The 18,518-nt window shown below is 54.7% G+C and overlaps 2 protein-coding genes and 1 non-coding gene across 3 annotated transcripts; 2 read left to right on the plus strand and 1 right to left on the minus strand.

Annotated features, from left to right (window-relative positions):
- The first annotated feature begins 233 nt into the window (after positions 1-233).
- Positions 234-5,858, plus strand: PSMA7 (proteasome 20S subunit alpha 7). The gene is made up of 7 exons (XM_052650473.1): positions 234-439; positions 2,441-2,567; positions 3,216-3,340; positions 3,960-4,082; positions 4,497-4,616; positions 5,274-5,336; positions 5,630-5,858. Exons 1-7 carry the CDS (start codon positions 344-346, stop codon positions 5,720-5,722), a joined length of 747 nt encoding a protein of 248 aa, XP_052506433.1. The 5' UTR covers positions 234-343; the 3' UTR covers positions 5,723-5,858.
- On the plus strand, positions 1,912-1,983 carry TRNAE-UUC (transfer RNA glutamic acid (anticodon UUC)). The gene has a single exon. It is a non-coding gene; the product is annotated as a tRNA-Glu (tRNA).
- A 2,274-nt stretch (positions 5,859-8,132) lies between the features above and the next one.
- LSM14B (LSM family member 14B) lies at positions 8,133-17,991 on the minus strand. The gene is made up of 10 exons (XM_052650549.1): positions 17,788-17,991; positions 15,724-15,887; positions 14,470-14,605; positions 13,622-13,738; positions 11,407-11,574; positions 11,100-11,177; positions 10,742-10,903; positions 10,240-10,390; positions 9,172-9,357; positions 8,133-8,695 (listed from the first exon to the last, which is right to left on the minus strand). Exons 1-9 carry the CDS (start codon positions 17,912-17,914, stop codon positions 9,186-9,188), a joined length of 1,275 nt encoding a protein of 424 aa, XP_052506509.1. The 5' UTR covers positions 17,915-17,991; the 3' UTR covers positions 8,133-8,695; positions 9,172-9,185.
- Between the last annotated feature and the right edge of the window lie 527 nt (positions 17,992-18,518).

The raw sequence follows: 18,518 nt of genomic DNA on the forward strand, positions 1-18,518 counted from the left end.
CCTCCGCGCCCCTGTCTCGTGCGCCGCCTCAGCTTGAGGCAGAGCCCCGCACCGCGCCCCCGGGAGACCGCTCCGTGTCCCGCGCCCAGCCCGCGGCAGCCGCGCCACCCCCCGCGCCCGGCCGCCTGTGGTTCGGCCGGGCCCCGCCCCGTTGCGCGCGCACGTCAGCCAGCACCGCCTGACGCCCCGGGACGCCGCCTTACGCCGCTAGCGTAATCGGGGGCGCCGGGGGCGCCGGGGGCGGGCGGGCGCGCGCGGCGCCGGCGCAGCAACGTTGTGAATCGCCGGCTGCGCGGCCGTGAGTGTGCGCTTTTCCCGGGCCCGGCCGCGTCGTTCCGCAGGCATGAGCTACGACCGCGCCATCACCGTTTTCTCGCCCGACGGCCACCTTTTCCAAGTGGAGTACGCGCAGGAGGCCGTGAAGAAGGGCTCGACCGCGGTGAGCGGGGAGGCGGGGCGCGGGGGGCCGCCGAGGCCCGGGCGGCTGGGTGGGGCCCGGGCGCGTCTCGCCGACCCGCTTCCCCGGGGGCCACGCTGACGGGCGCGCAGTGGTTCGGGGCCCAGGGAGGCATGGTGGCCTGGGGCGCACACGGAAGCTGGGACTGGGGCGCCACTGCGAGAAAGGAGCGCCGCAAGCGGCGGTCGCGAGGGCAGACCGGGCGGCTCTCCAGGAGCCGGCTTCCGCGTATGGGCGAGCGGGCCTGCTGGTGCCTAGGCAAGGGCTCTGCTGGCTGCGGGCTTCGCTTCCCCGCGCCGTGTCCAGAGCCGAGCGCGCGCCTGCTGCCGACGCCATCTTGGCGGGAGCCCCCGCGCGGGCCTGGGGGGCCTGGGGCGGTGCGAGGGCGCGGGGCTTAGAGAGGCAGGGCCCGGCCCTTGCTAGTTCCCGGGCGCTCCTTGAAGGAGTAGGTGGCTGGGGCGGACAGAGTCTGGACAGCTCCCAGGTAGCCGACTCCCCCCTCCCTGTCGTCCCCCGCCCCCAGAAAGTAGTTGCCCTCCAGGCCCGGGGCGATCTCGAGAACAAAGGGCGGCCGGTGTCGCATCGGCACTGCAGTTCCCGGGCTGCCGGCGCGGCGGGCAGGCTCCCTCCTGGGTCCGACTGCTGAGTCCTCCCACTTTGGACCCTGCCCCCGACTCGGGTCCCGTCGCACCTGAGCGGTCTGTCATTTAGGCCGCTGCTTCAGGTGTGAATACCTGTTGTCTTTAAGATAACCTGTCAGTTTATCAGTCAAACTGGATGATGGGTTTTTGTGTTGTTTTTTTTTTTTTCCTAATCATTTAGTGTTTCAGAGGCCTGAGTAGGCAGGGACGGTTGTGAATTTTGAAGTTTTTTTATTTTGTGAATCTCGAAATTAAGGCTCCCAAATCCACTTTCTGACCTACCTCAGCTCAGCTTGAAGACTACTGGGGGAATGTCAACTGACACCCCTCCACCGTGGGCCAGCCAGATGGCTGCCTCTGCTTGCCCTGACTGCTGCCTCGGGGCCTGGCCTTTGCAGACAGTTTATGAGAAAGCTCCTTGAAATCTGAAACGCTGCCACATGGTGCTTCTTTGCACGGGACATGGAAATTTCTAAACATCCAACAGGGCTCGGACCTGGCCCCCCACATTGAAGAATTAGCTGGCCCAGGTGCCTGTAGGGCCAAGGCTGAGATACCCTGTCCAAACTGAGAGTAGTTGCTTTTACAAGTGATTGTCTCGTTTGTGTCTGCTGTGCTTTGAGTGGGTTAACTGGGCAGCCAATGTGGTTCCCCCCCCATGTATTTAAAACATCTTTTTTTCTGCTATAGTGTCAGCCGTAAGCAGAGAGCCATGGGTCTCCCAGTAATAGTTGATATGTTGTTCATCTGATACCATACCAGGCACTTCTCCACCGCTGTGCACATTGATTTCAAAAGTGCAGGAGGGGGAGTTCCTTGGTGGTCCAGTGGTTAGGACTCCGTACTTTCACTGCTGTGACCCAGGTTCAGTCCCTGGTCAGGGAGCTAGGATCCCTTGAGCCTGGTGGTATAATCAAAAAAGAAAAAACAAGTGCACAGGAGAGAGAGGGAAGGGTTCGGGTACAGTTTCATAATCACAGCAACACTGCTTTTGGAACACCTGACTTCACTGTTAGGGACTCATGCTCAAGCTTTACAGAGACTCTGATTCACTGGGTTGAAATGACACATGTTCACAAACATATGGATTATATAGCAGTTTTTCCTCAGTTGTGTTGTAACTGAAACTACACATCAGTATTTTAAGGCACAAGGTTAGGTGCCTAGATGGTGATGCCTGGGCTAGCTCTCCCAAAAGTGGATTAAGGCCCACAGTTTGCAGGGTGTGCGTGCCCCCACAGGGGTGTTCACAGGACCATGTTAACGTCTGCTCTTAGTGCTGTGTCTCTGGTGGCAAAACCTCTGGTCAGTTTCATAAGTGCCCCGTTGATATCTATTGAAGGTCGGTGTTCGAGGAAAAGACATTGTTGTTCTTGGTGTGGAGAAGAAGTCAGTGGCTAAACTGCAGGATGAAAGGACAGTGCGGAAGATCTGTGCTCTGGATGATAATGTCTGCATGGCATTCGCCGGTGAGTCTGGGGCCAGCACTGTCCATGTCTCTTGGAAGAACGGCCCTCTGGAGGTTAACCTAGTGAAAGGGCTATGGGGGGCACGTGATTGGGTAAACCGAAATCGTTTAAGAGAAAGATTTGGCCTTGAAGAAAAGGGCTGGCCTCAGTTTCAGGGGTATGATCCTCCCCAGGAGGCTGAAGCAAAGGGGCTAAATCAATGGTTCCAAAAAGAGGGGGTGTGCTGTCTCCTCATTGCTGCTGTCAGGAGGAAGGTCAGCTGTGCATAGTTAACCGTGTACCTATGAAGTGGGGCAAGCTGGACAGCGCCCTGCTCTCGGGATGTGCAGTGTTCTTGCACTTATGTGGTTTCAGTCATTTCCTCCTTCAGCAGGAAGATCCCAGTTCCCATAGAGACTGACTTGTCAAAGACTTAGTGTGTGTGTAGCCTAGCACCCCTAGCTCCTTACCTATGCAGCTTTCTCAGAGGATTTCACAGAGGCTGCTGGTTCCACTGTGGGGCTCAGAGTAACCTTGGTGCTGCCTGTCAGGACCAGTTTTAGAACATGCCCGAGGTTATCTGCTGTCCATTCATGTGATCTGCGCCATCCTTGACAATTGTCCAGATGAGGCATGGCTTAGGGGGCGTTGTCTTTGTGATCCTTGCAGGCCTCACAGCTGATGCAAGAATAGTCATCAACAGGGCCCGCGTGGAATGCCAGAGCCACCGACTGACCGTGGAGGACCCGGTCACCGTGGAGTACATCACCCGTTATATTGCCAGTCTGAAGCAGGTGGGTGTTCCTGCTGTGGCTCGGCTCTGGTGATGAGCTGTGTCCTGGAGCGTCCTGCCACGGGACATCACTGTGGGCAAATCGGGAGACTGCGCTTGTTCCACAGGCACAGTCCTAACCTTGACTTCATTGCAGTTTTACTATTGTGTATCCTTTTCAGTGGTATTTGTGGTGTTTTTATTTAGTGGCCTGGAGTAGTCCAGATTTATATTTCTAGAGGGACATGATGTAGTTTTTGTTTAGTTCTGAATGACCTGTCACCAAACAATTGTGAAGGGGCTAAAAGCCACCCCCGCTCTTGGTGAAATCTTAGTCACCTGTGAACCTGGTATGTAGCCAGATTGTGTCTGCTGTCAAAGTAACTCCAAGGAACCCCAGCTCCATGATGCAGTTCTGTTCTTTCTAAGAATGAAAATGTAGCACAGGAAGGAGGAATGCTGAGAAACCATGGGCTCGTTTCATTTTTCACTTGAATTACAAGTAACCTGAACGTGGGCTTAATTTATTTTCATCCTTTTGTTAAAATGTGTGTTTGGAACACAGTGTGTTTTATTTGCGGTGGGTTCTGGGCAGCCTCCATGAGGAGGCTGCAGTGTCACTGCGTCTCTTTCTCCACTAGCGCTACACGCAGAGCAATGGGCGCCGGCCGTTTGGCATCTCTGCCCTCATTGTGGGTTTCGACTTTGATGGCACCCCCCGACTCTATCAGACTGACCCCTCGGGCACATACCATGCCTGGAAGGTGAGTCCCTGACAAAATAGGGGCTTGGGGCCATCTTGCCTGTAGAAACAGTTTTGGAGGCTGTTGGGACCTTGAGCTGGCTTCATCCTATAGAGGGATGTATGCATACACACGTTGCGTGCTCATGACACTTGTGATGTGGAAGCCGGGAAATTGTTCAGTGTTGATGTTTGGGAGCAAAGGATAGTGAGCTGTAAGGACACGTGGCGTATGCAAGATGGCCATGTGTCTTTCATTAGAATCCCATTCTTGGTGGGCATGAGCACCAACTCCAAATAGCCTTTTGCAAAAAGAAGCCATGGGGCAGGGTCTCCCCCAGCCCGGCTGCCTCTCCACAGTACGTGGGAGCAGGGTGGCACTGGCTGTCTCTGGATTGTTGGATTCTGTGCCATGTAACACACATCCCTGTTTCAGGCCAATGCTATAGGCCGGGGTGCCAAGTCAGTGCGTGAATTCCTGGAGAAGAATTATACTGATGAAGCCATTGAAACAGATGATCTGACTATTAAGCTGGTTATCAAGGCCCTTCTGGAAGTAAGTTTGTATTTGAAACCTGGGCAAGATGAATACACCCATGCTATGGTGGTGGTGGTACTTGGCCTGGGGAATGGACAGCATGGGATGGAACAGCCTAATGTGTAGGCAACAAGGAGAGGCGCAGGCACTCACGGTACCACCAGGCACCACTTTGGTGCTGTCAGCTCCTTTATACATCTGGGGCAGTCAGGGTACCAAGTGGCTAAGTTGGCCTAGAGTTCAGACTTTCTGAGGCTCAAGCTATTGCTAGAGTCAGAATTAGAAGAACTGGGAATAATGGATGGGAGCTGTGAGGTCTTAAGAGTTTGTCAAGACCTTGGAGGTGCTGGGGGTGAAGCCAAAGAGGCAGAGGGGGATTACAGCTCTAAGGCTAGGCTGGGGCCCAGGCATCAGGCCTCGGTGATGGGGCAGGCTGCGAGCAGTTGGCAGGGCCCTGAGTCCATCTGCCCGCAGGAGGAGGGACAGCAAGCCTGCCCAAACCCAGCTGTGCCAAGATCAGAGGAGTGCAGATAGCTCACAAGGCCGCATCAGTGGGCAGCCAGGGCACCCCGTGTCCACCCCTCCCCTTGTGCAGCAGTTCTGGGTTCAGGTTCATGGGGTACCAAGTCTGGTTGAGGTGGGTGAAGTGTCTGATGCTCTTTTCTCCCCTCAAAGGTGGTTCAGTCAGGTGGCAAAAACATAGAGCTTGCTGTCATGAGGCGAGATCAACCCCTGAAGGTAAGCACCAAGTTGGTTTGCTGTCCTTCTCTTTGGGTGCGTTCCCAGTGGTCAGGGCAGGGGGCAGTGCATGTTCAGAACCGCTCTAGCGCCAAGAAATGTTCTTTCCAAGGGTCCCCACACGAGTGGAAAAGAAAGCATTCCCACATTGACCATCTACACATTGGTTCCACCTTGTCCCCTGGGTCGGCCACATGTGGCTTCGCTCTCCTGTAGAAGCAGCCAGAGGGGGCATCTGGGACTTAGGTTTGGGGGCACCTTGTGTGGCTAATCATATACTATTCCTTTGGTAGATTTTAAATCCTGAAGAGATTGAGAAATATGTTGCTGAGATTGAGAAAGAAAAAGAAGAAAATGAAAAGAAGAAACAAAAGAAAGCATCATGATGAAATGAAATTTTGCTTGTAACGATTTTTAAATTCAAATCATGGCTGATTTCCAAAAGGATACATATGTGTTTCCATTCCACTTATCCATACTGTCCAAGTGTCCTACAATAAATTTGCCTATTTTTTAACCTTTCTTTCAGAGGTGATTGCATCTTTAAGGTGTATGGCTAGCTCTTTAGGGAACTTGTTCACTTTGGGTCTCTGGAACACTCCTTTCTGCTCCTCACCGAGGTCTAAGACAAGGGGATGGTTGAGTGGAATCCCTCCCTTGGGATTTGTGGAAAGGCTATACAGGGCAGTAGACAAGAGGCACCATGGAGGCAGAAACTTGGGGTTTCTCCAGTTTAAGGGTTCTAGACACAGAATGACCATTTCTTCTCACACTTTGTTGTAGTCCTTGATGAATGTATGACATCAGGACACAAGGACAGACTGTGCTCAGTTTAAACCTGGAGCTCACTTTGCAGCGCAGCTCCGGAACTGGTCTTGAATTTCTGGTTCTAGTAAATCAGGTCAGCATTCCTGTTTTGATCCTTAAGACTTCTGGTTCCTACCCCCACCCCCTTTTTAACCAGAAAGATTATCCTCCTTTTAGCTTCCAGCCCACTTACAGAGTAAGTGATGGTCCTAAACTTTGCCTGGGTAGAAGAACCCCTTCCACCCGCTTTGCCTGCATAGCTCTCTGCCTCTTGTGGGCTCTACTACCAGCTTTAGCAATGGCATTGCCTTTTGGCTTCCGGTACCGCAGGAGAACCCAGAGAGCTCTCTTGAGTCTCTGGGCTGGTGGTCTCTTCTGACTGCACTGGTAGTACTCCAGGGCTCTGCTCTGTCTCGTCTGTGGCTTTTCTTGAACTGAGTTCTCGGTTCAGTGGATTATATCCATCCATCAGACTCCTGAAGAGTACAGGGTGATCCAGGGGCAGGACTTGGCACTTTGACTGCTGAGGGGCCCCCCCCCATTCATTCATTCACTCCCTGGTCCGGAACCTAAGATCCCATAAGCCACACAGCACAGCCAAAACAGTGAAAAGGCCTAGATACATTGTAAACTCAGCCTGAAGTGTCACAATGATTGACAGTTTAAATTTTTAATAGCAAGGTTGGTCGTAGGTGGTAAACTGACAACTATATTTAGAATCTCTAGCAGAGAAATACTTGTTGAGCTTGAGTGTGGAGTCACCTACCTAGTTTAGAACTAGTGTTTAGGCTGGTTGTATCCAGCAGGTCAACTGTGGAAGGTATTTATTTTTCACTGGTCAAAGATGTCAGTCGCCCGAATGGAAAGTTGCCAAGAATTTGTTCAAATTCTGCAACTACCACCAGGGCTCAGGACCTGCTAGGAGTGGTGGACTGCCCAGAAGAGGACGTTGGCCAGAACACAAGGCTTGGTCCACCTGCTGCCTGGCCCTGCCCTGAGACTGCCTTTGAGAAACCACCTGCATGCCCATTAACAGTGATGTGAAGTGCTTCCACCTCGAAGCAGCCAGGTCTCTGCTTTTCTCTGTGGTCCAAGGGTCCAGCCCTGTAACACGTTATAAAGCATCAACATGAAGTTCTGGGGGTGTGGAAACTGCATTAAGGTAGCAAGCCTTCTGAAGCTGGTTCTTTAAACCAGTGTCCCAAGCGTCCAGAGAGCAGGATCACTCACCCCAAAAGGGCCTGGCTGACGGCCCACACCCAGACTGACCAGGTCTTGCTCACAGCACCAGGTGTCCCCAGAGATCTGACCAGCTCAAGGCCTGAACAGCACACGCACAGCATGCATGTGGGACAGGCATGTTAACCCTGATGTAATTTAGGCAACAGAATCAACAGGACTATTTCTAGAGCAAGAGAAGAGTTTTAAAGGTTTGCGTGTTTATTTATAATTACAAGTTTACATTACTCCAACAGAGCAACCCCATTGCTATGCTCTAATTCTTAGCCATGAAGTCCTACAAAAATAAACCTAAGCTTTTACAGTAACGTAATACAGAACTAAAACCTTTATGCCTACTTAAAGGGATTTAGTTACCAAGGTGCTTACGTTCACCACAATGCCCTGTCAGAGGGAACATGCTTCTACTAAAGGTCTCATGCAACGAATTTATATTCCCACCCTCCCCTCCACCTACCAGTAAAACAAAAACATGGAACTATTTACAACTGAGAAGAAATATGCTCTCGGTCAATCGACCTCGCAAAAAAAAAAGACTGGCTCATTTCCAAGTGGATGAGACACCGAACAGTGTTCGGCCTGAGTCCACCACTGACTGGCCTGGGTCAGGGACTGGCAAAGACAGGCACGCCACAGAGGGGCTTGTCCTGGGTGTTCACCCCCCACCCCGATTCCTACAGAACCACACTCCAAGTGACAGCTCACCACAGGAGCCCCCCACCCCAACCCCACCAGCCCCTACCTTGACATTGCCCCTTGGGATATCAGGGTCATCTGCTTTGCTTAAACAACATGATCTGTGGGACACCGCACTTTTCCCTGCCCTAGGCCCACCCGCCCCCACATGCCCCCGTGCTGGCCGTGCCCAGCTCCTGGGCCCCACCTGTGGCAGTGGGGGTGCCAGGCCAACAGCGTCCGCGGCCAGTTGAGTTACAGAGATGCATTTGGCTGCTGCATTTGCCAAATGAAATTTGGTTCCACCTTAAAGTCAAAGCTGTCCAAGAAAGGTCACAAAATGAGGATCACGCTTTCGCTCCAGAACCTTTCTGCAGATCACCAGAACCTTACAATCAGGCTGTGCACAACTAAAAAGGAAAAATAGGCTAGGACACCTCAAAGCGGTCTCCCATGTACACTTCCCCAAACAAGAGGTTCTAACCCAGACCACATCCAAGTTCAGTCCAAAACTTAAGTAGTAATGTGGAACTTTCCAAACTCAGTAAACGAAGTGACCATGTCTCTCCCAGTTAAGTGCAGCGTTCTCCATCGTCCTTGTAGACACGGCCTGGCACCCGTGCTGCTTCAGCAAGAGCCTTCGAGAAGACATGACACCTGGTTAGTGTCTCACCGGGCAGCTCCCCAGCCCAAGCCCAGCACATCCTGGCTTCCAATGAAGAATGTGCTACTCAACCTTCCCCCGACCCCAAGTCAGCCAACACAACTTGAGGTCATTGCTTTTGTCCACACTGGGGGTCGGGAAGCAGCTCCAGGTCCCACCTGCAGCTCACGTACCATCCAGACCCCAAGGGGCACACGTGATCCCTCGACCTAGTTAAAGATGCAGACTCGGGGGCACTGCAGGGCCAGGCTGGGGCTAGCCCCAGCTTGTAATCATCTTTCCTGACTGACCACACTAGAGAAGGAAACACCCCACCCTTCTGTGCCTGGACCCTCACTTTGACAACCTGGGGCCTGAGTCCTACCGTCCCTGAGAGCCCCCCAAGTGATTAAGATTAATGGGGCCCAGTTTGGCCACGATGCTAAAGGATCACGAAGCCCCCTTACTTACCTTTGGCTGCCTCGTTACACCCTGCCGGTCCCAGCTCTGTGGGAAGTCGGGTTACGGCGGGTTGCACCGTTGCCCCTGCCCCCTCGAAATCCACCCCGGAAACTACGGCCTCGGAGGAACCTCCCTGACACTCCGAAGGTCTCCGTGTTGAGCTTCCTCTCCTCAGCCCACGTCGTCCGCCTGGAACTGAACCACAAACAAAAAACGTGAAACTGACTGCAGCAGGCAGCTCCTCACACAGCCTGGGGAGGAAGGAGGACAGATGGTGACTCATCACTGGAGCCATGGGGGGCGGGGGGGGGGGGGCAGCGGCAATCCAGTCAGGACCGTGGAGCTGGAGCCTCTGCACTGCAAGAGTTCCCAGGCCTGTTTCCCACTGGACAGGTCTCTCACACCTGCAACCTCTTAAGGCCAGCACAAGGCCGCTATGTGCTCGGGGAGGGGAGACAAGAGCCTCTTCCTTTCCTTTCTGCTGCACCCCCAGCGTCCACTACTCGAGTAACAAAGGGACCTGAGTGTCCACACCATGCTCATCCTGCAGACTCCATTTACTGTCTAGCATGTTCCTGGGCAGCACCTAGGCATCAGCTGTTGGGTATTAAAAACAAAGCACATACAAGTTCCCGGCCTCAAGCCATCAGGTTTAAGAAAACCGTGGACACCCTTGCCAGCTGCCTAGGTGGCAAGGGCCTCAAGCCAGCAAGGTGAGACCAGGAAGCAGGCCCAGGCGAGGTGGTACAGAACTGAACATCAGCAGTACCAGCAGGGAGCACTTTCCACCCCCACCTTGATGGGGAAAGGGCAGCTGAGCAAAGAGGTGCCTGGACCTGGGTCAGATCACTCTAGCACCAGTGACCACCCGGGCTCCCAGGCCCCCACTTACTGCTGGTGCCACTGGGGCTACTGTATGCATGATGGTAAAACTGTGAATGGGGGCCCCAGAGATCTGCCCTGAACCTGAGATCTGGGTTTGGTCTCCATGGGAGCATGCCCCCAGTCTCAAGAGCACAGGTACACCAGCTCCACACCAGCTCCCCGAGGGCTTGCCTGGTCCCTCAACCCCCCAACCTGGTTTTGAGTTCAGAGGAGATGTTGTCAAAGAAGGACTTGGACTTGTCGTAGTAGCAGTTGGGCCCCAAGTGGTCCTCCTCAGCAGGGGCCTCGTCACTCTGGGTCACCACAGCCAGGTCCTTCTCTTCCCCCTTCTCAGCTTTGTCATCTGCACAGAGAAGCGGAGCACTGAGATGCCAGGGAGCAAACCAAGCCCCTTCTGCCAGGACAGGACCCCACTGCACCACTCTGGCTGACTGAGGCTTTGGGAAATGCCCGGGAGTATTCTGCACTGAGTGAAAGCTCTTCTGCTCCTCAGGGCTGGTCTCTTTCACCCCACACTGTCCCAGGCCCTGCAGTCTGGTCTTGTCCCCGCTCCAGACTCCTCTCCTTGCCAGGAATTCCTTATATGACAGGCACACTTTCCCAATGACCACCATTCCCAGCTGCCCCTCACCCCCAGCTATCTTTCCTTGACCCACTCTATGGACACTCCTGCGGGGAGGGCAAATTTTCAGACCTTTAAAATTCAGTTTCTTCTTAAATTCCTTGTCCAGCTCTTCTCGGTTGAACTGGGCATTTGCACTCTCAAAATCAAAGTCACCTTCAAACTTGATTGTGTTTTCCTTGATGTTAGTTGGACGGCTTTGCCCTCTGGAGCGGTTCCTTGTTCGTCTGTTCCCTGTGAGAAGAAAGGGTGGCCTTGGCTGGTAAGCCACTAACCCAACATTCCTCAGCATGAAACAGTAGACCAAGAGGGACAGGATACATGGAAGCCACCGCTGAACCCGGCCCCCTTAAACTGTCACCCATGGGAAGCAGGCAGGAGCAGAGAGCAGAGCAGGGCCCCCAGAACTCTAAGTGGTGACTGCTGTTACCTGAGCGCCGCCTCTGAGGCCTTCTGTTCTCGTCGTTCACCTGCCCTTGCGTTTGCACAGCTGCTGGCTGAGCGACATCTAAGGCGCAAAAGGGAAGAGTTTAAGGCCAGCGCCCGCAGAAGCAGAGCCCAGCAAGGGACGTGGGCGGCACCCCCAGGGGACACGTGGCAAGAGGCTGCCCTGCAAAGCCTATAGGGCTTGTGAGGTGTGGGGCCGGGGGGTCTAGTTAAAAAAATAGAGATCCCCCCAGGAAGCGCTGTGCCTATGAGAACATGAATAAAGACCAGGCAAGAGAGCAGTTAAGTACCGGTGGTAGCCTTGCTGCTGGATGGGGCCGGGCGCCCGTTGAGCTGCATGCCCACGGTGCCCTTGCCAGGTAACAGCTTCTTGGAGTTCAAGTTATCAAGAGATCCAGTTTGGACGGCCTGCTCCACCATGGGGCTCTTGCCAACTGAGACAGACGGAAAGGTGGCTCCTGAGTTGAGGAGAAGAAGATTTAAAAATGGAGAAAAGAAGCAAGCCTCACACCCCGCACCCTGATACTTGTCTCCCAGATGGTGAGTGAGGCAGGAGAGGAAGGCAACTGCCTTGAGAAAGTCTACCAAACACAGCACAGCCCCGACCTGTACCATCCCCTGCATTGAGTCTGGGCAGCAACGAAGCCAGCAGGCTCCCCTAGTTAGGGCACCCCGAGGAGGGAAACCCTTACCACCACGAACACCTCTCAAGTGCCTTAGAAAACGCTTCCCCCAAACCACATAAGCTCTAACCCCGTGGGGGCTTGACAGTCCTGAGATGCTGGTGAATTCACGGTCTGAGAATATGTTTCACTCTGGGCCCTGCTAGACAAGAACCATCTCAGTCTGGCATCTTCCACAAAATGCAGTGGTCAGCCTTTGAAGTTAAAAATGCTAGAACACGGTCATTTTTGCTTAAGGCACAATAAAGTCAAAAAGGATGAAGCGATGAGAGCTGACTACAGCAAAGTGACAGCCTGCGCTCCTCCCGTGAAGGCTCCTTGTTAGGAGCCCAGGGTTCCCAGGCTACCCCTGGAGCAGGCACTGCAGGGGTCTTTCCCCACCCCGAGGCATCCCCAGGCCTGAGGGCAAGAGAGAAGCCCCGGAAGCCAATCTTGGCAGAATTCCCAGCTCGAAAGAGGGGCTCAGCCACAAGAGGAGGCCAGAGGGGAGGTCAGGCCATCTCCCCTCCCGCGTTCCTGTGGGCACTGTTCAACAGACGGCTGAAGACTAGGTGGAGGCGCACAGACTTCTGGGACAGAATGAGCCCTAACCATGGAGTAGCCATGTTTGGAGGAGCAGCCCAGCACACATGAGCACAGGACAGTCTACCTTCTGCTCCACACACAACAGAAACGACGGTCAGAAATTCCTGGTAAAGATCAGAAGTACTCAGAAGCCAGGCCCTACACACAGGTACTTTTTTTTATTTTGGCCACACCACAAAGCATGCAGGATCTTAGTTTCCTGACCAGGGATTGAACCTGTGCCTCCTTCAGGGGAAGCACGAATTCTTAACCATTGGACTACCAGGGAAGTCCCCACACTGGTACTCCTAAGTGTTCTCTGTGGTGGCATTAATTAACCTAGACCACTTCCTCTGACAATCGCGTCACTGAGCACGGCCTTCCCGCAACAAGACACAGCTGCATCCTACCCACCCTGTAACCAGACTGGGCAAGAACCTTGGGCTTGTTTGCCTTTCACATAAACAGACCAGTCAAACTATCTTGCCTTTAGAGCAGTTCTAAGTAAAGAGCCCTAAGAACCACCAACTATCTCAGGCAATTTTTAAGTGGGGAAAACCCATCACTACAGCCATAGCTCAGATCCTCTGGCATCCATGCAGGAAAGCAACACAAGCAGGTTAACAGACTGACAGTAGTTGTGGGCCATTGTGGACCGAGTCTCTGCAGTGGTGAGGGCGGCGCACAGTGCTCTCGTGTCAGATTGCTGGTGAAAGCAGAAGGCCCAGAAAGGTCAAGAAACTCCCCCAAGTGCAGGCACCCGGCAGACAGGTTGCACAAACCAGTGTTAATAAGCCAAGGATCAGGCCCACTGTTCACCTGGTCCACAGCTCAGGTTGGCCACCCAATTTTAATGGTGCTTCTTTCCCCAAAGATAGCTGAGGCCCCCGATTCCTCATGCCCTGGGTGGTGAGGAAAGTGCCACACGGATCCCAGAGCAGCAGGCGATCACCCTGCAGTCTTCCCCACCAGAAACCCCAGAAAAGGGCCTTCTCAGTAAACGTAATTACGGTATAGGTGGCAACAGGCCCTGGACTCAGGATGAGTGAACAAAGTGCACTGCCGGTTCTTTCTAATCAGTTATTTAAAACTGTGGGAGTCATTACTCCAGGATCATGTGCAGAACCACACAGAAGCACTTGAACTGATCCATGGGCTCAGCAAGTCATTTGCTACAGCTACTGTCATTCTGGGCTACTGGTTTACCCCTCGCTCTTAGCTCGCAACACAGCATGCAGTTTTCCAAAACTGCTGTTACCCTTGGAAGTGAGCTGGTGTGGCTCTGAGGACATGTCAAGCTCTGAAACAGGTTGTGGAGATGGAGAAGAACTAGGGCTGGAAGCCGCGGCTGAGGCTGGAGGGCTTACCAACTTTTCTAAAAGAAGATAAAGGAGACAAGAGCAAACAAGAAAGCACACAGGTGAGTAAGGAGAGACTCTGCTTGCACCCAGCAGGCTCTTTCACGGGGCACTCTGATCACACAAGCCTCATCTAGGAAAAGGGAGCCAGGTGAGAAGGGCTCCTGCACTGTGGGAGCAGTGGTCAAGACGGCAGGATTCTTACAAGCATGACTCATGAGCGAAGTAGGCAATGCCTGCAACTCTGTGCTCTGAATGCACTGCAAACCTATGGCCAGGTAACCCTCAGTCTATGCGTGTAGAGGAGAATTTACTGAGCCGTGGGGGAAATTTCACTTTTGAGCAAAGCACTGACAGGAGAATGATAAAAGGATAGAATAGGTGGGTGTTGCATTTAACTTTTATATTTATAGGCTGACAAATGTGTAAGTGGTTAGAGCTCATCTGTAATTACACACATCAGTTATTTCTTCCTTGAAGCAGACGTACCACAACTTCCACCCAGACACAGGCTATTTTAAAGGAATTCTGATTCGATTCATCTGTTTCAAAACTCATACTGCTGCCTCTCATTCATTTGAGGAATTACTAATTTCTCACTAGCTGAAGGGGCACTGAGAAAGATACATTACGCAGTGTGCACTACAATCTGGATGTGACAAGAATACAGTGTCCCCACCACCAGGGTCTGTGCCCATCACCTGGATGTCACAGCACAGGCAGTTCACAGGTGGCAAAGGTTACTCACCTAAACCCAAGGAAGCGGCATACTGCTGGCTAAGCAGGGAGCTGGCGGCCAGCTGGCTGTAGGGCGGCATCCCTCGGAAGGGGCTGTAAGGCACGTGTGGCTGGAAGGAGGAGGCCGAGCCCGAGCCCAGGGAAGACTGAGCAACGAGACACACAGGTGAGAGCAGCGCAAGGCCTCCCGTCACCCTGCCTGGAGAGCACCGTGCAGACCAGCAAAGGCAGCCAGGCTGTCGGCCTGTGTTCGCAGAGGCTGAAGCGGCACCGAGGCCCATGAGCCTCCAAGATGGTCTCAGGGAGCTCAGAACTGCCCTTTCCATACTTTATCCCCAGCTACACCAGTCTATGAAATTCTAACACGATCTTCTCCTAACACTATGAACCCCTCTAATGGCCCCCCGCTGCCTATGACTAAAAACTCAAGAGGACCAGGGGCATCGACTAGGCCCTTCCCCCAACATTCAGGGCCCCAGCTGTGCCACTAGGGAACTGTCTTCACGCATCTCCTCTCTGGCTCCCCACCTTCAGGTAGACTGGTGCCTGGGCCCCGCTGTCTCTCAAGGACTTGCTCAGGTACTTCCTTCTTGTCAGCTTCCTAGGGACACTCACTCCAAACCTTTCTAAAGTCTGGCCTGGGGCTTCTTTATGGGCTCCACAGCCCAGAGTGCAAGCTCCTACCTCCCAGGGGGCACGCTCAGCCCCAGAGCCTCCTGCAGTGTGAACCCCAACAGAGTCAGTGACTGTCGAAGTTTACAAGTCAAGAAAGTATCAGCTTGGGCTCCCTAGTAATCCAGGGCAAATGCCCTAATGCAGCAGGCAGGCATGTGGCGTGAGACCTCCAACGTCAATGTTCCACAACTCTGAATACAACGCCCGGACAGTGTGGAAAGAGCGAGTTCCACTGACCCAAGTCCCTCCAAGCATCTCTGCTGCTCATAGCACGCCACTGGGGCTTCAGGCTTTCCCAACCCGACACTAAGGACAAGCCCCCCAGGTGCATATCAGTAATTTCCCCTAGAAGCATCTGGCCCCAACCCCTCCCAGCACACCCACCTCCCTCTTCAGTACACCCCACTGCATGCTAGAGGAGCTTAAGACCTCCCACAGAACACCAACCGCCTAGACAAAAATTCAATTACTTTTCATGAAAAGATCATTTTTTGAGTTGAGCACTCTGGCCAGACGACACCAAGTTCCACTTGGAAACCAGCACCTCTTAGAAACAATGTCCACAACAGAAACACAGCGAGGCACTTACTTGAACGATAGCAGGATCCTGAGGGAGCGTGTGCTGAGCTTTCGGAGGTTCACACACAGTAATATCTTTGATATCACTTCCCCGGAAGATGATGTACTCATAAATCTCCTCTCTAGGGGGGGCAGGCCTATCTGTGGGACGGTCTTCAGTACCAAAGGACCTCACTTAGGGGTTGAGAAAAAGAAGGGTTAATTTGTTGTCCTCAACCAAGTGCATTCAATCAGTCCCCTCCTAGGAGCCATCCACAGCACCCAGTTTCCACGTTTCAACTAATACCCACCCACAATTATCAATGGAGAAGATGCCATTATCAACTGACAAGACCCCAGCTGTCGAAGCTCCAAAAAGCTCTAGGTCACAAAGAACAAGGAAAGATTGATGAAGCTCAATGTTCTCAGTTTCAAATACAAGCCAGCACTCTCACAAAATGAGTCGTCTGGTTTGCAGAACCCCCGTTCACATCTGACTTAGCAGATTAAACGGCCCCAAAGCTGCTTTTTGATTGAAACTTCACGACACATCAGCCCTGGGGAGTCTGTTTTCAACTGAGAAAAGCTGTGGGTTGAGTGCTATCCCCACTCTTCTGTCCACAACCAGCCTGGGAGGAGCTGGTAGAGAAACAATGGGAGAGGGGGGCCCTGAACAGGGACGCCCACCAGCAGTGTCACGGTCTCCTAGAGGAACTTCCTATGGGGTTAATCCTTAATGCCAGGGTTCAAGGAGCCCAAGCAAGTGTCTCCTCCTGGGATCTCTGAGGCACAGATGGGCTTGAGGCTGCCTCTAATTTGAGCACACTGAGGACCAGGAACTACTCTGGGCTTCAGGTTTTCCAACCAGGGTCTCAGGCCAAATGTGGTCAAAAAGTACAAATAATTATAATCTTATAATACTAGTTAGCAATTAGTACTTATACTAACACAATACTAACAGTACTTGTATCAACACCTCCTGGAGCAACGCATCCATCCAAAAACTTAACAACTAGTCTTTGGAGGACCTATTCCCAGAGCTGGGAACTGACTGCGACCTAAAGGCCTGGGGCTCTAACACAGGAGCGTGCGCGCTGCGCCTTGACCCTTGAAGCCCATCACAATGTCCTTAGCCTAACAAGACCCACCAACCACACGGGGCTTCTGTAGACCTGGCTGCACGCAGCACTTCTAGGAGGCAGGGGAACCACACTAGTTACCTTCCCGGAGGATGAAGACAAAGGAACTTTGGGGCCACCTCCTGCCTCAACACACTCAGAAAGACTCTGGGCTCCAGCAGAGGCACAATGCAGCCATCTTTTCCCTAGTCTCCCAGGACTTCAGTGGGGTTACCAGCGCCCGCAGGGAGGGGTCTGTCACCAAAGGATAAACCCACACACCAAACGTCTGAATTAGAGTAGGAAGGCGCTTTCAAACGGAGCACCTAGCCGCAAACCGATGCTCTTATCCTGGCAGGAGAATCCATTAAGACGTGGTATTTGTTCAGGCTCAAGGCCCCAGCTGCTTAATAGGTTCCAGAAGGGCTTGCAGGAGTCGTTTTCTCACCCCCTGCCCCCACAGCGTCCCGGAGGCCCGGCGAGACTCGGGTCTGCCCACCCCCCATACCTCCCTTCCCCTCCCCTCCCCCCAGGGACCAGGTTTTCTCGGCGCCCGCGGCCCGCGGCCCTAGGGCAGGCAACCCCAGCAACGCCGAGCCACCTATAGAGGTGGGCTACGCCACCATGGAGAACGGGGGGCGGCGCCGCGGGAGCTGGACCCGCCCCCACCTCCCCACCCCAACTCCGGGCTGCGCCGGGCGGCCGCTCACAATTACGCCGCCTCCGGGGCCGGGGGAGCCCATTGTGCGGGTCGAGCCCCGGAGGGCTGCAACGGGACAGGGGCGGAGGCCGGGGGCGCCCCGGGGGGCGCGGACCGGATGCGGGGGCGCGCCGGGGGACGGGGGGAGGGGCACCCCGGGGGGGTGAGGCGGGACTGGGGAAGGGGCGCGCTGGTGAGGTGGGGGTAGGGCGGGGGCGCGGGCCCGGCTGTTGGCGGGGGTGGGGGCCGGACGGTTGGGGCGGCCGCGGGGCGCTACCTTTGGCGAGCGCCACGGTGGAGTTGTCCGTGTCGATGGTGTAGAGGATGCCCTCGTAGCGGATTTGCGCCTTGGAGATGAGGCTGATCTTGCTGCCCAGGTACGGGGTGCCCGAGGAGCCGCTCATGGCGGCGGCCGCCCGGCCGGGCTTGGCCCGCTCGCCTCCGCGCGGTCGCCTCGTCGCCCTCTCCTCGGCCTCGGCGCCGCCTCACCGCCGCGCGAGGGCCTGCGCGGGGACCTGCGAGCGAGCGGCGGCGGCGCGCGGCCGGGGGCTCTGAGGGGAGCGCGGGGGAGGAGGGGCCACAGCAGCCACATCCGGGGCCTGCGCCGCCCCGCCCCGCCCCGCCCCCACACGCTGGCCGCCCATTGGCTCGCCTCGCCGGCCTCCCTTTAAATATGGCCGTGCCGCCGGCCTGGGGGCGGGCCCGCGATCTGCTCCTGCGCAGCTCGCGCCACTAGCCCGGGCGGGCTTTTCCCTGCTTTCCGTCCCACTTCTCGGCTGGCTCCCAGCGGGCCCCGCGCAGGGTGGTAGCACGAGACGCGACTGGCAGGACTGGGGGAGGGGTGGGAATTAGCCAGGGCGGAGCGCGCGTGCGCGGGAGGGGCGGGGCACACGTGTGGCGAAGGGGCGGGGCGCCAAGTTCTGCCTGCGGCGCGTGCTAATCTCGCCACCCAGGGGCAGGGAGCCAGTGGACAGTCTTCACGGCTCTCAGTTTCCTCTTTATAGCAGC

Source organism: Budorcas taxicolor, chromosome 13 (genome assembly GCF_023091745.1).
Source record: "Budorcas taxicolor isolate Tak-1 chromosome 13, Takin1.1, whole genome shotgun sequence".
NCBI lineage: Eukaryota > Metazoa > Chordata > Mammalia > Artiodactyla > Bovidae > Budorcas > Budorcas taxicolor.

Bases quoted from the DNA above. Each gene is read 5' to 3' on its own strand.
- LSM14B (XM_052650549.1), bottom strand. From the start codon at position 17,914: ATGAGCGGCTCCTCGGGCACCCCGTACCTGGGCAGCAAGATCAGCCTC. The intron at 14,606-15,723 runs GTAAGTGCCTCG...CTCGTTGCTCAG, and splicing joins AGGATCCTGCTATCGTTCAA to TCTTCCCTGGGCTCGGGCTC. The intron at 9,358-10,239 runs GTTGGGGGGTTG...TTTGTGGTTCAG, and splicing joins TCCTCTGAACTCAAAACCAG to TTCCAGGCGGACGACGTGGG.
- PSMA7 (XM_052650473.1), top strand. From the start codon at position 344: ATGAGCTACGACCGCGCCATCACCGTTTTCTCGCCCGACGGCCACCTT. The intron at 4,083-4,496 runs GTGAGTCCCTGA...TCCCTGTTTCAG, and splicing joins GCACATACCATGCCTGGAAG to GCCAATGCTATAGGCCGGGG. The intron at 4,617-5,273 runs GTAAGTTTGTAT...CTCCCCTCAAAG, and splicing joins TTATCAAGGCCCTTCTGGAA to GTGGTTCAGTCAGGTGGCAA.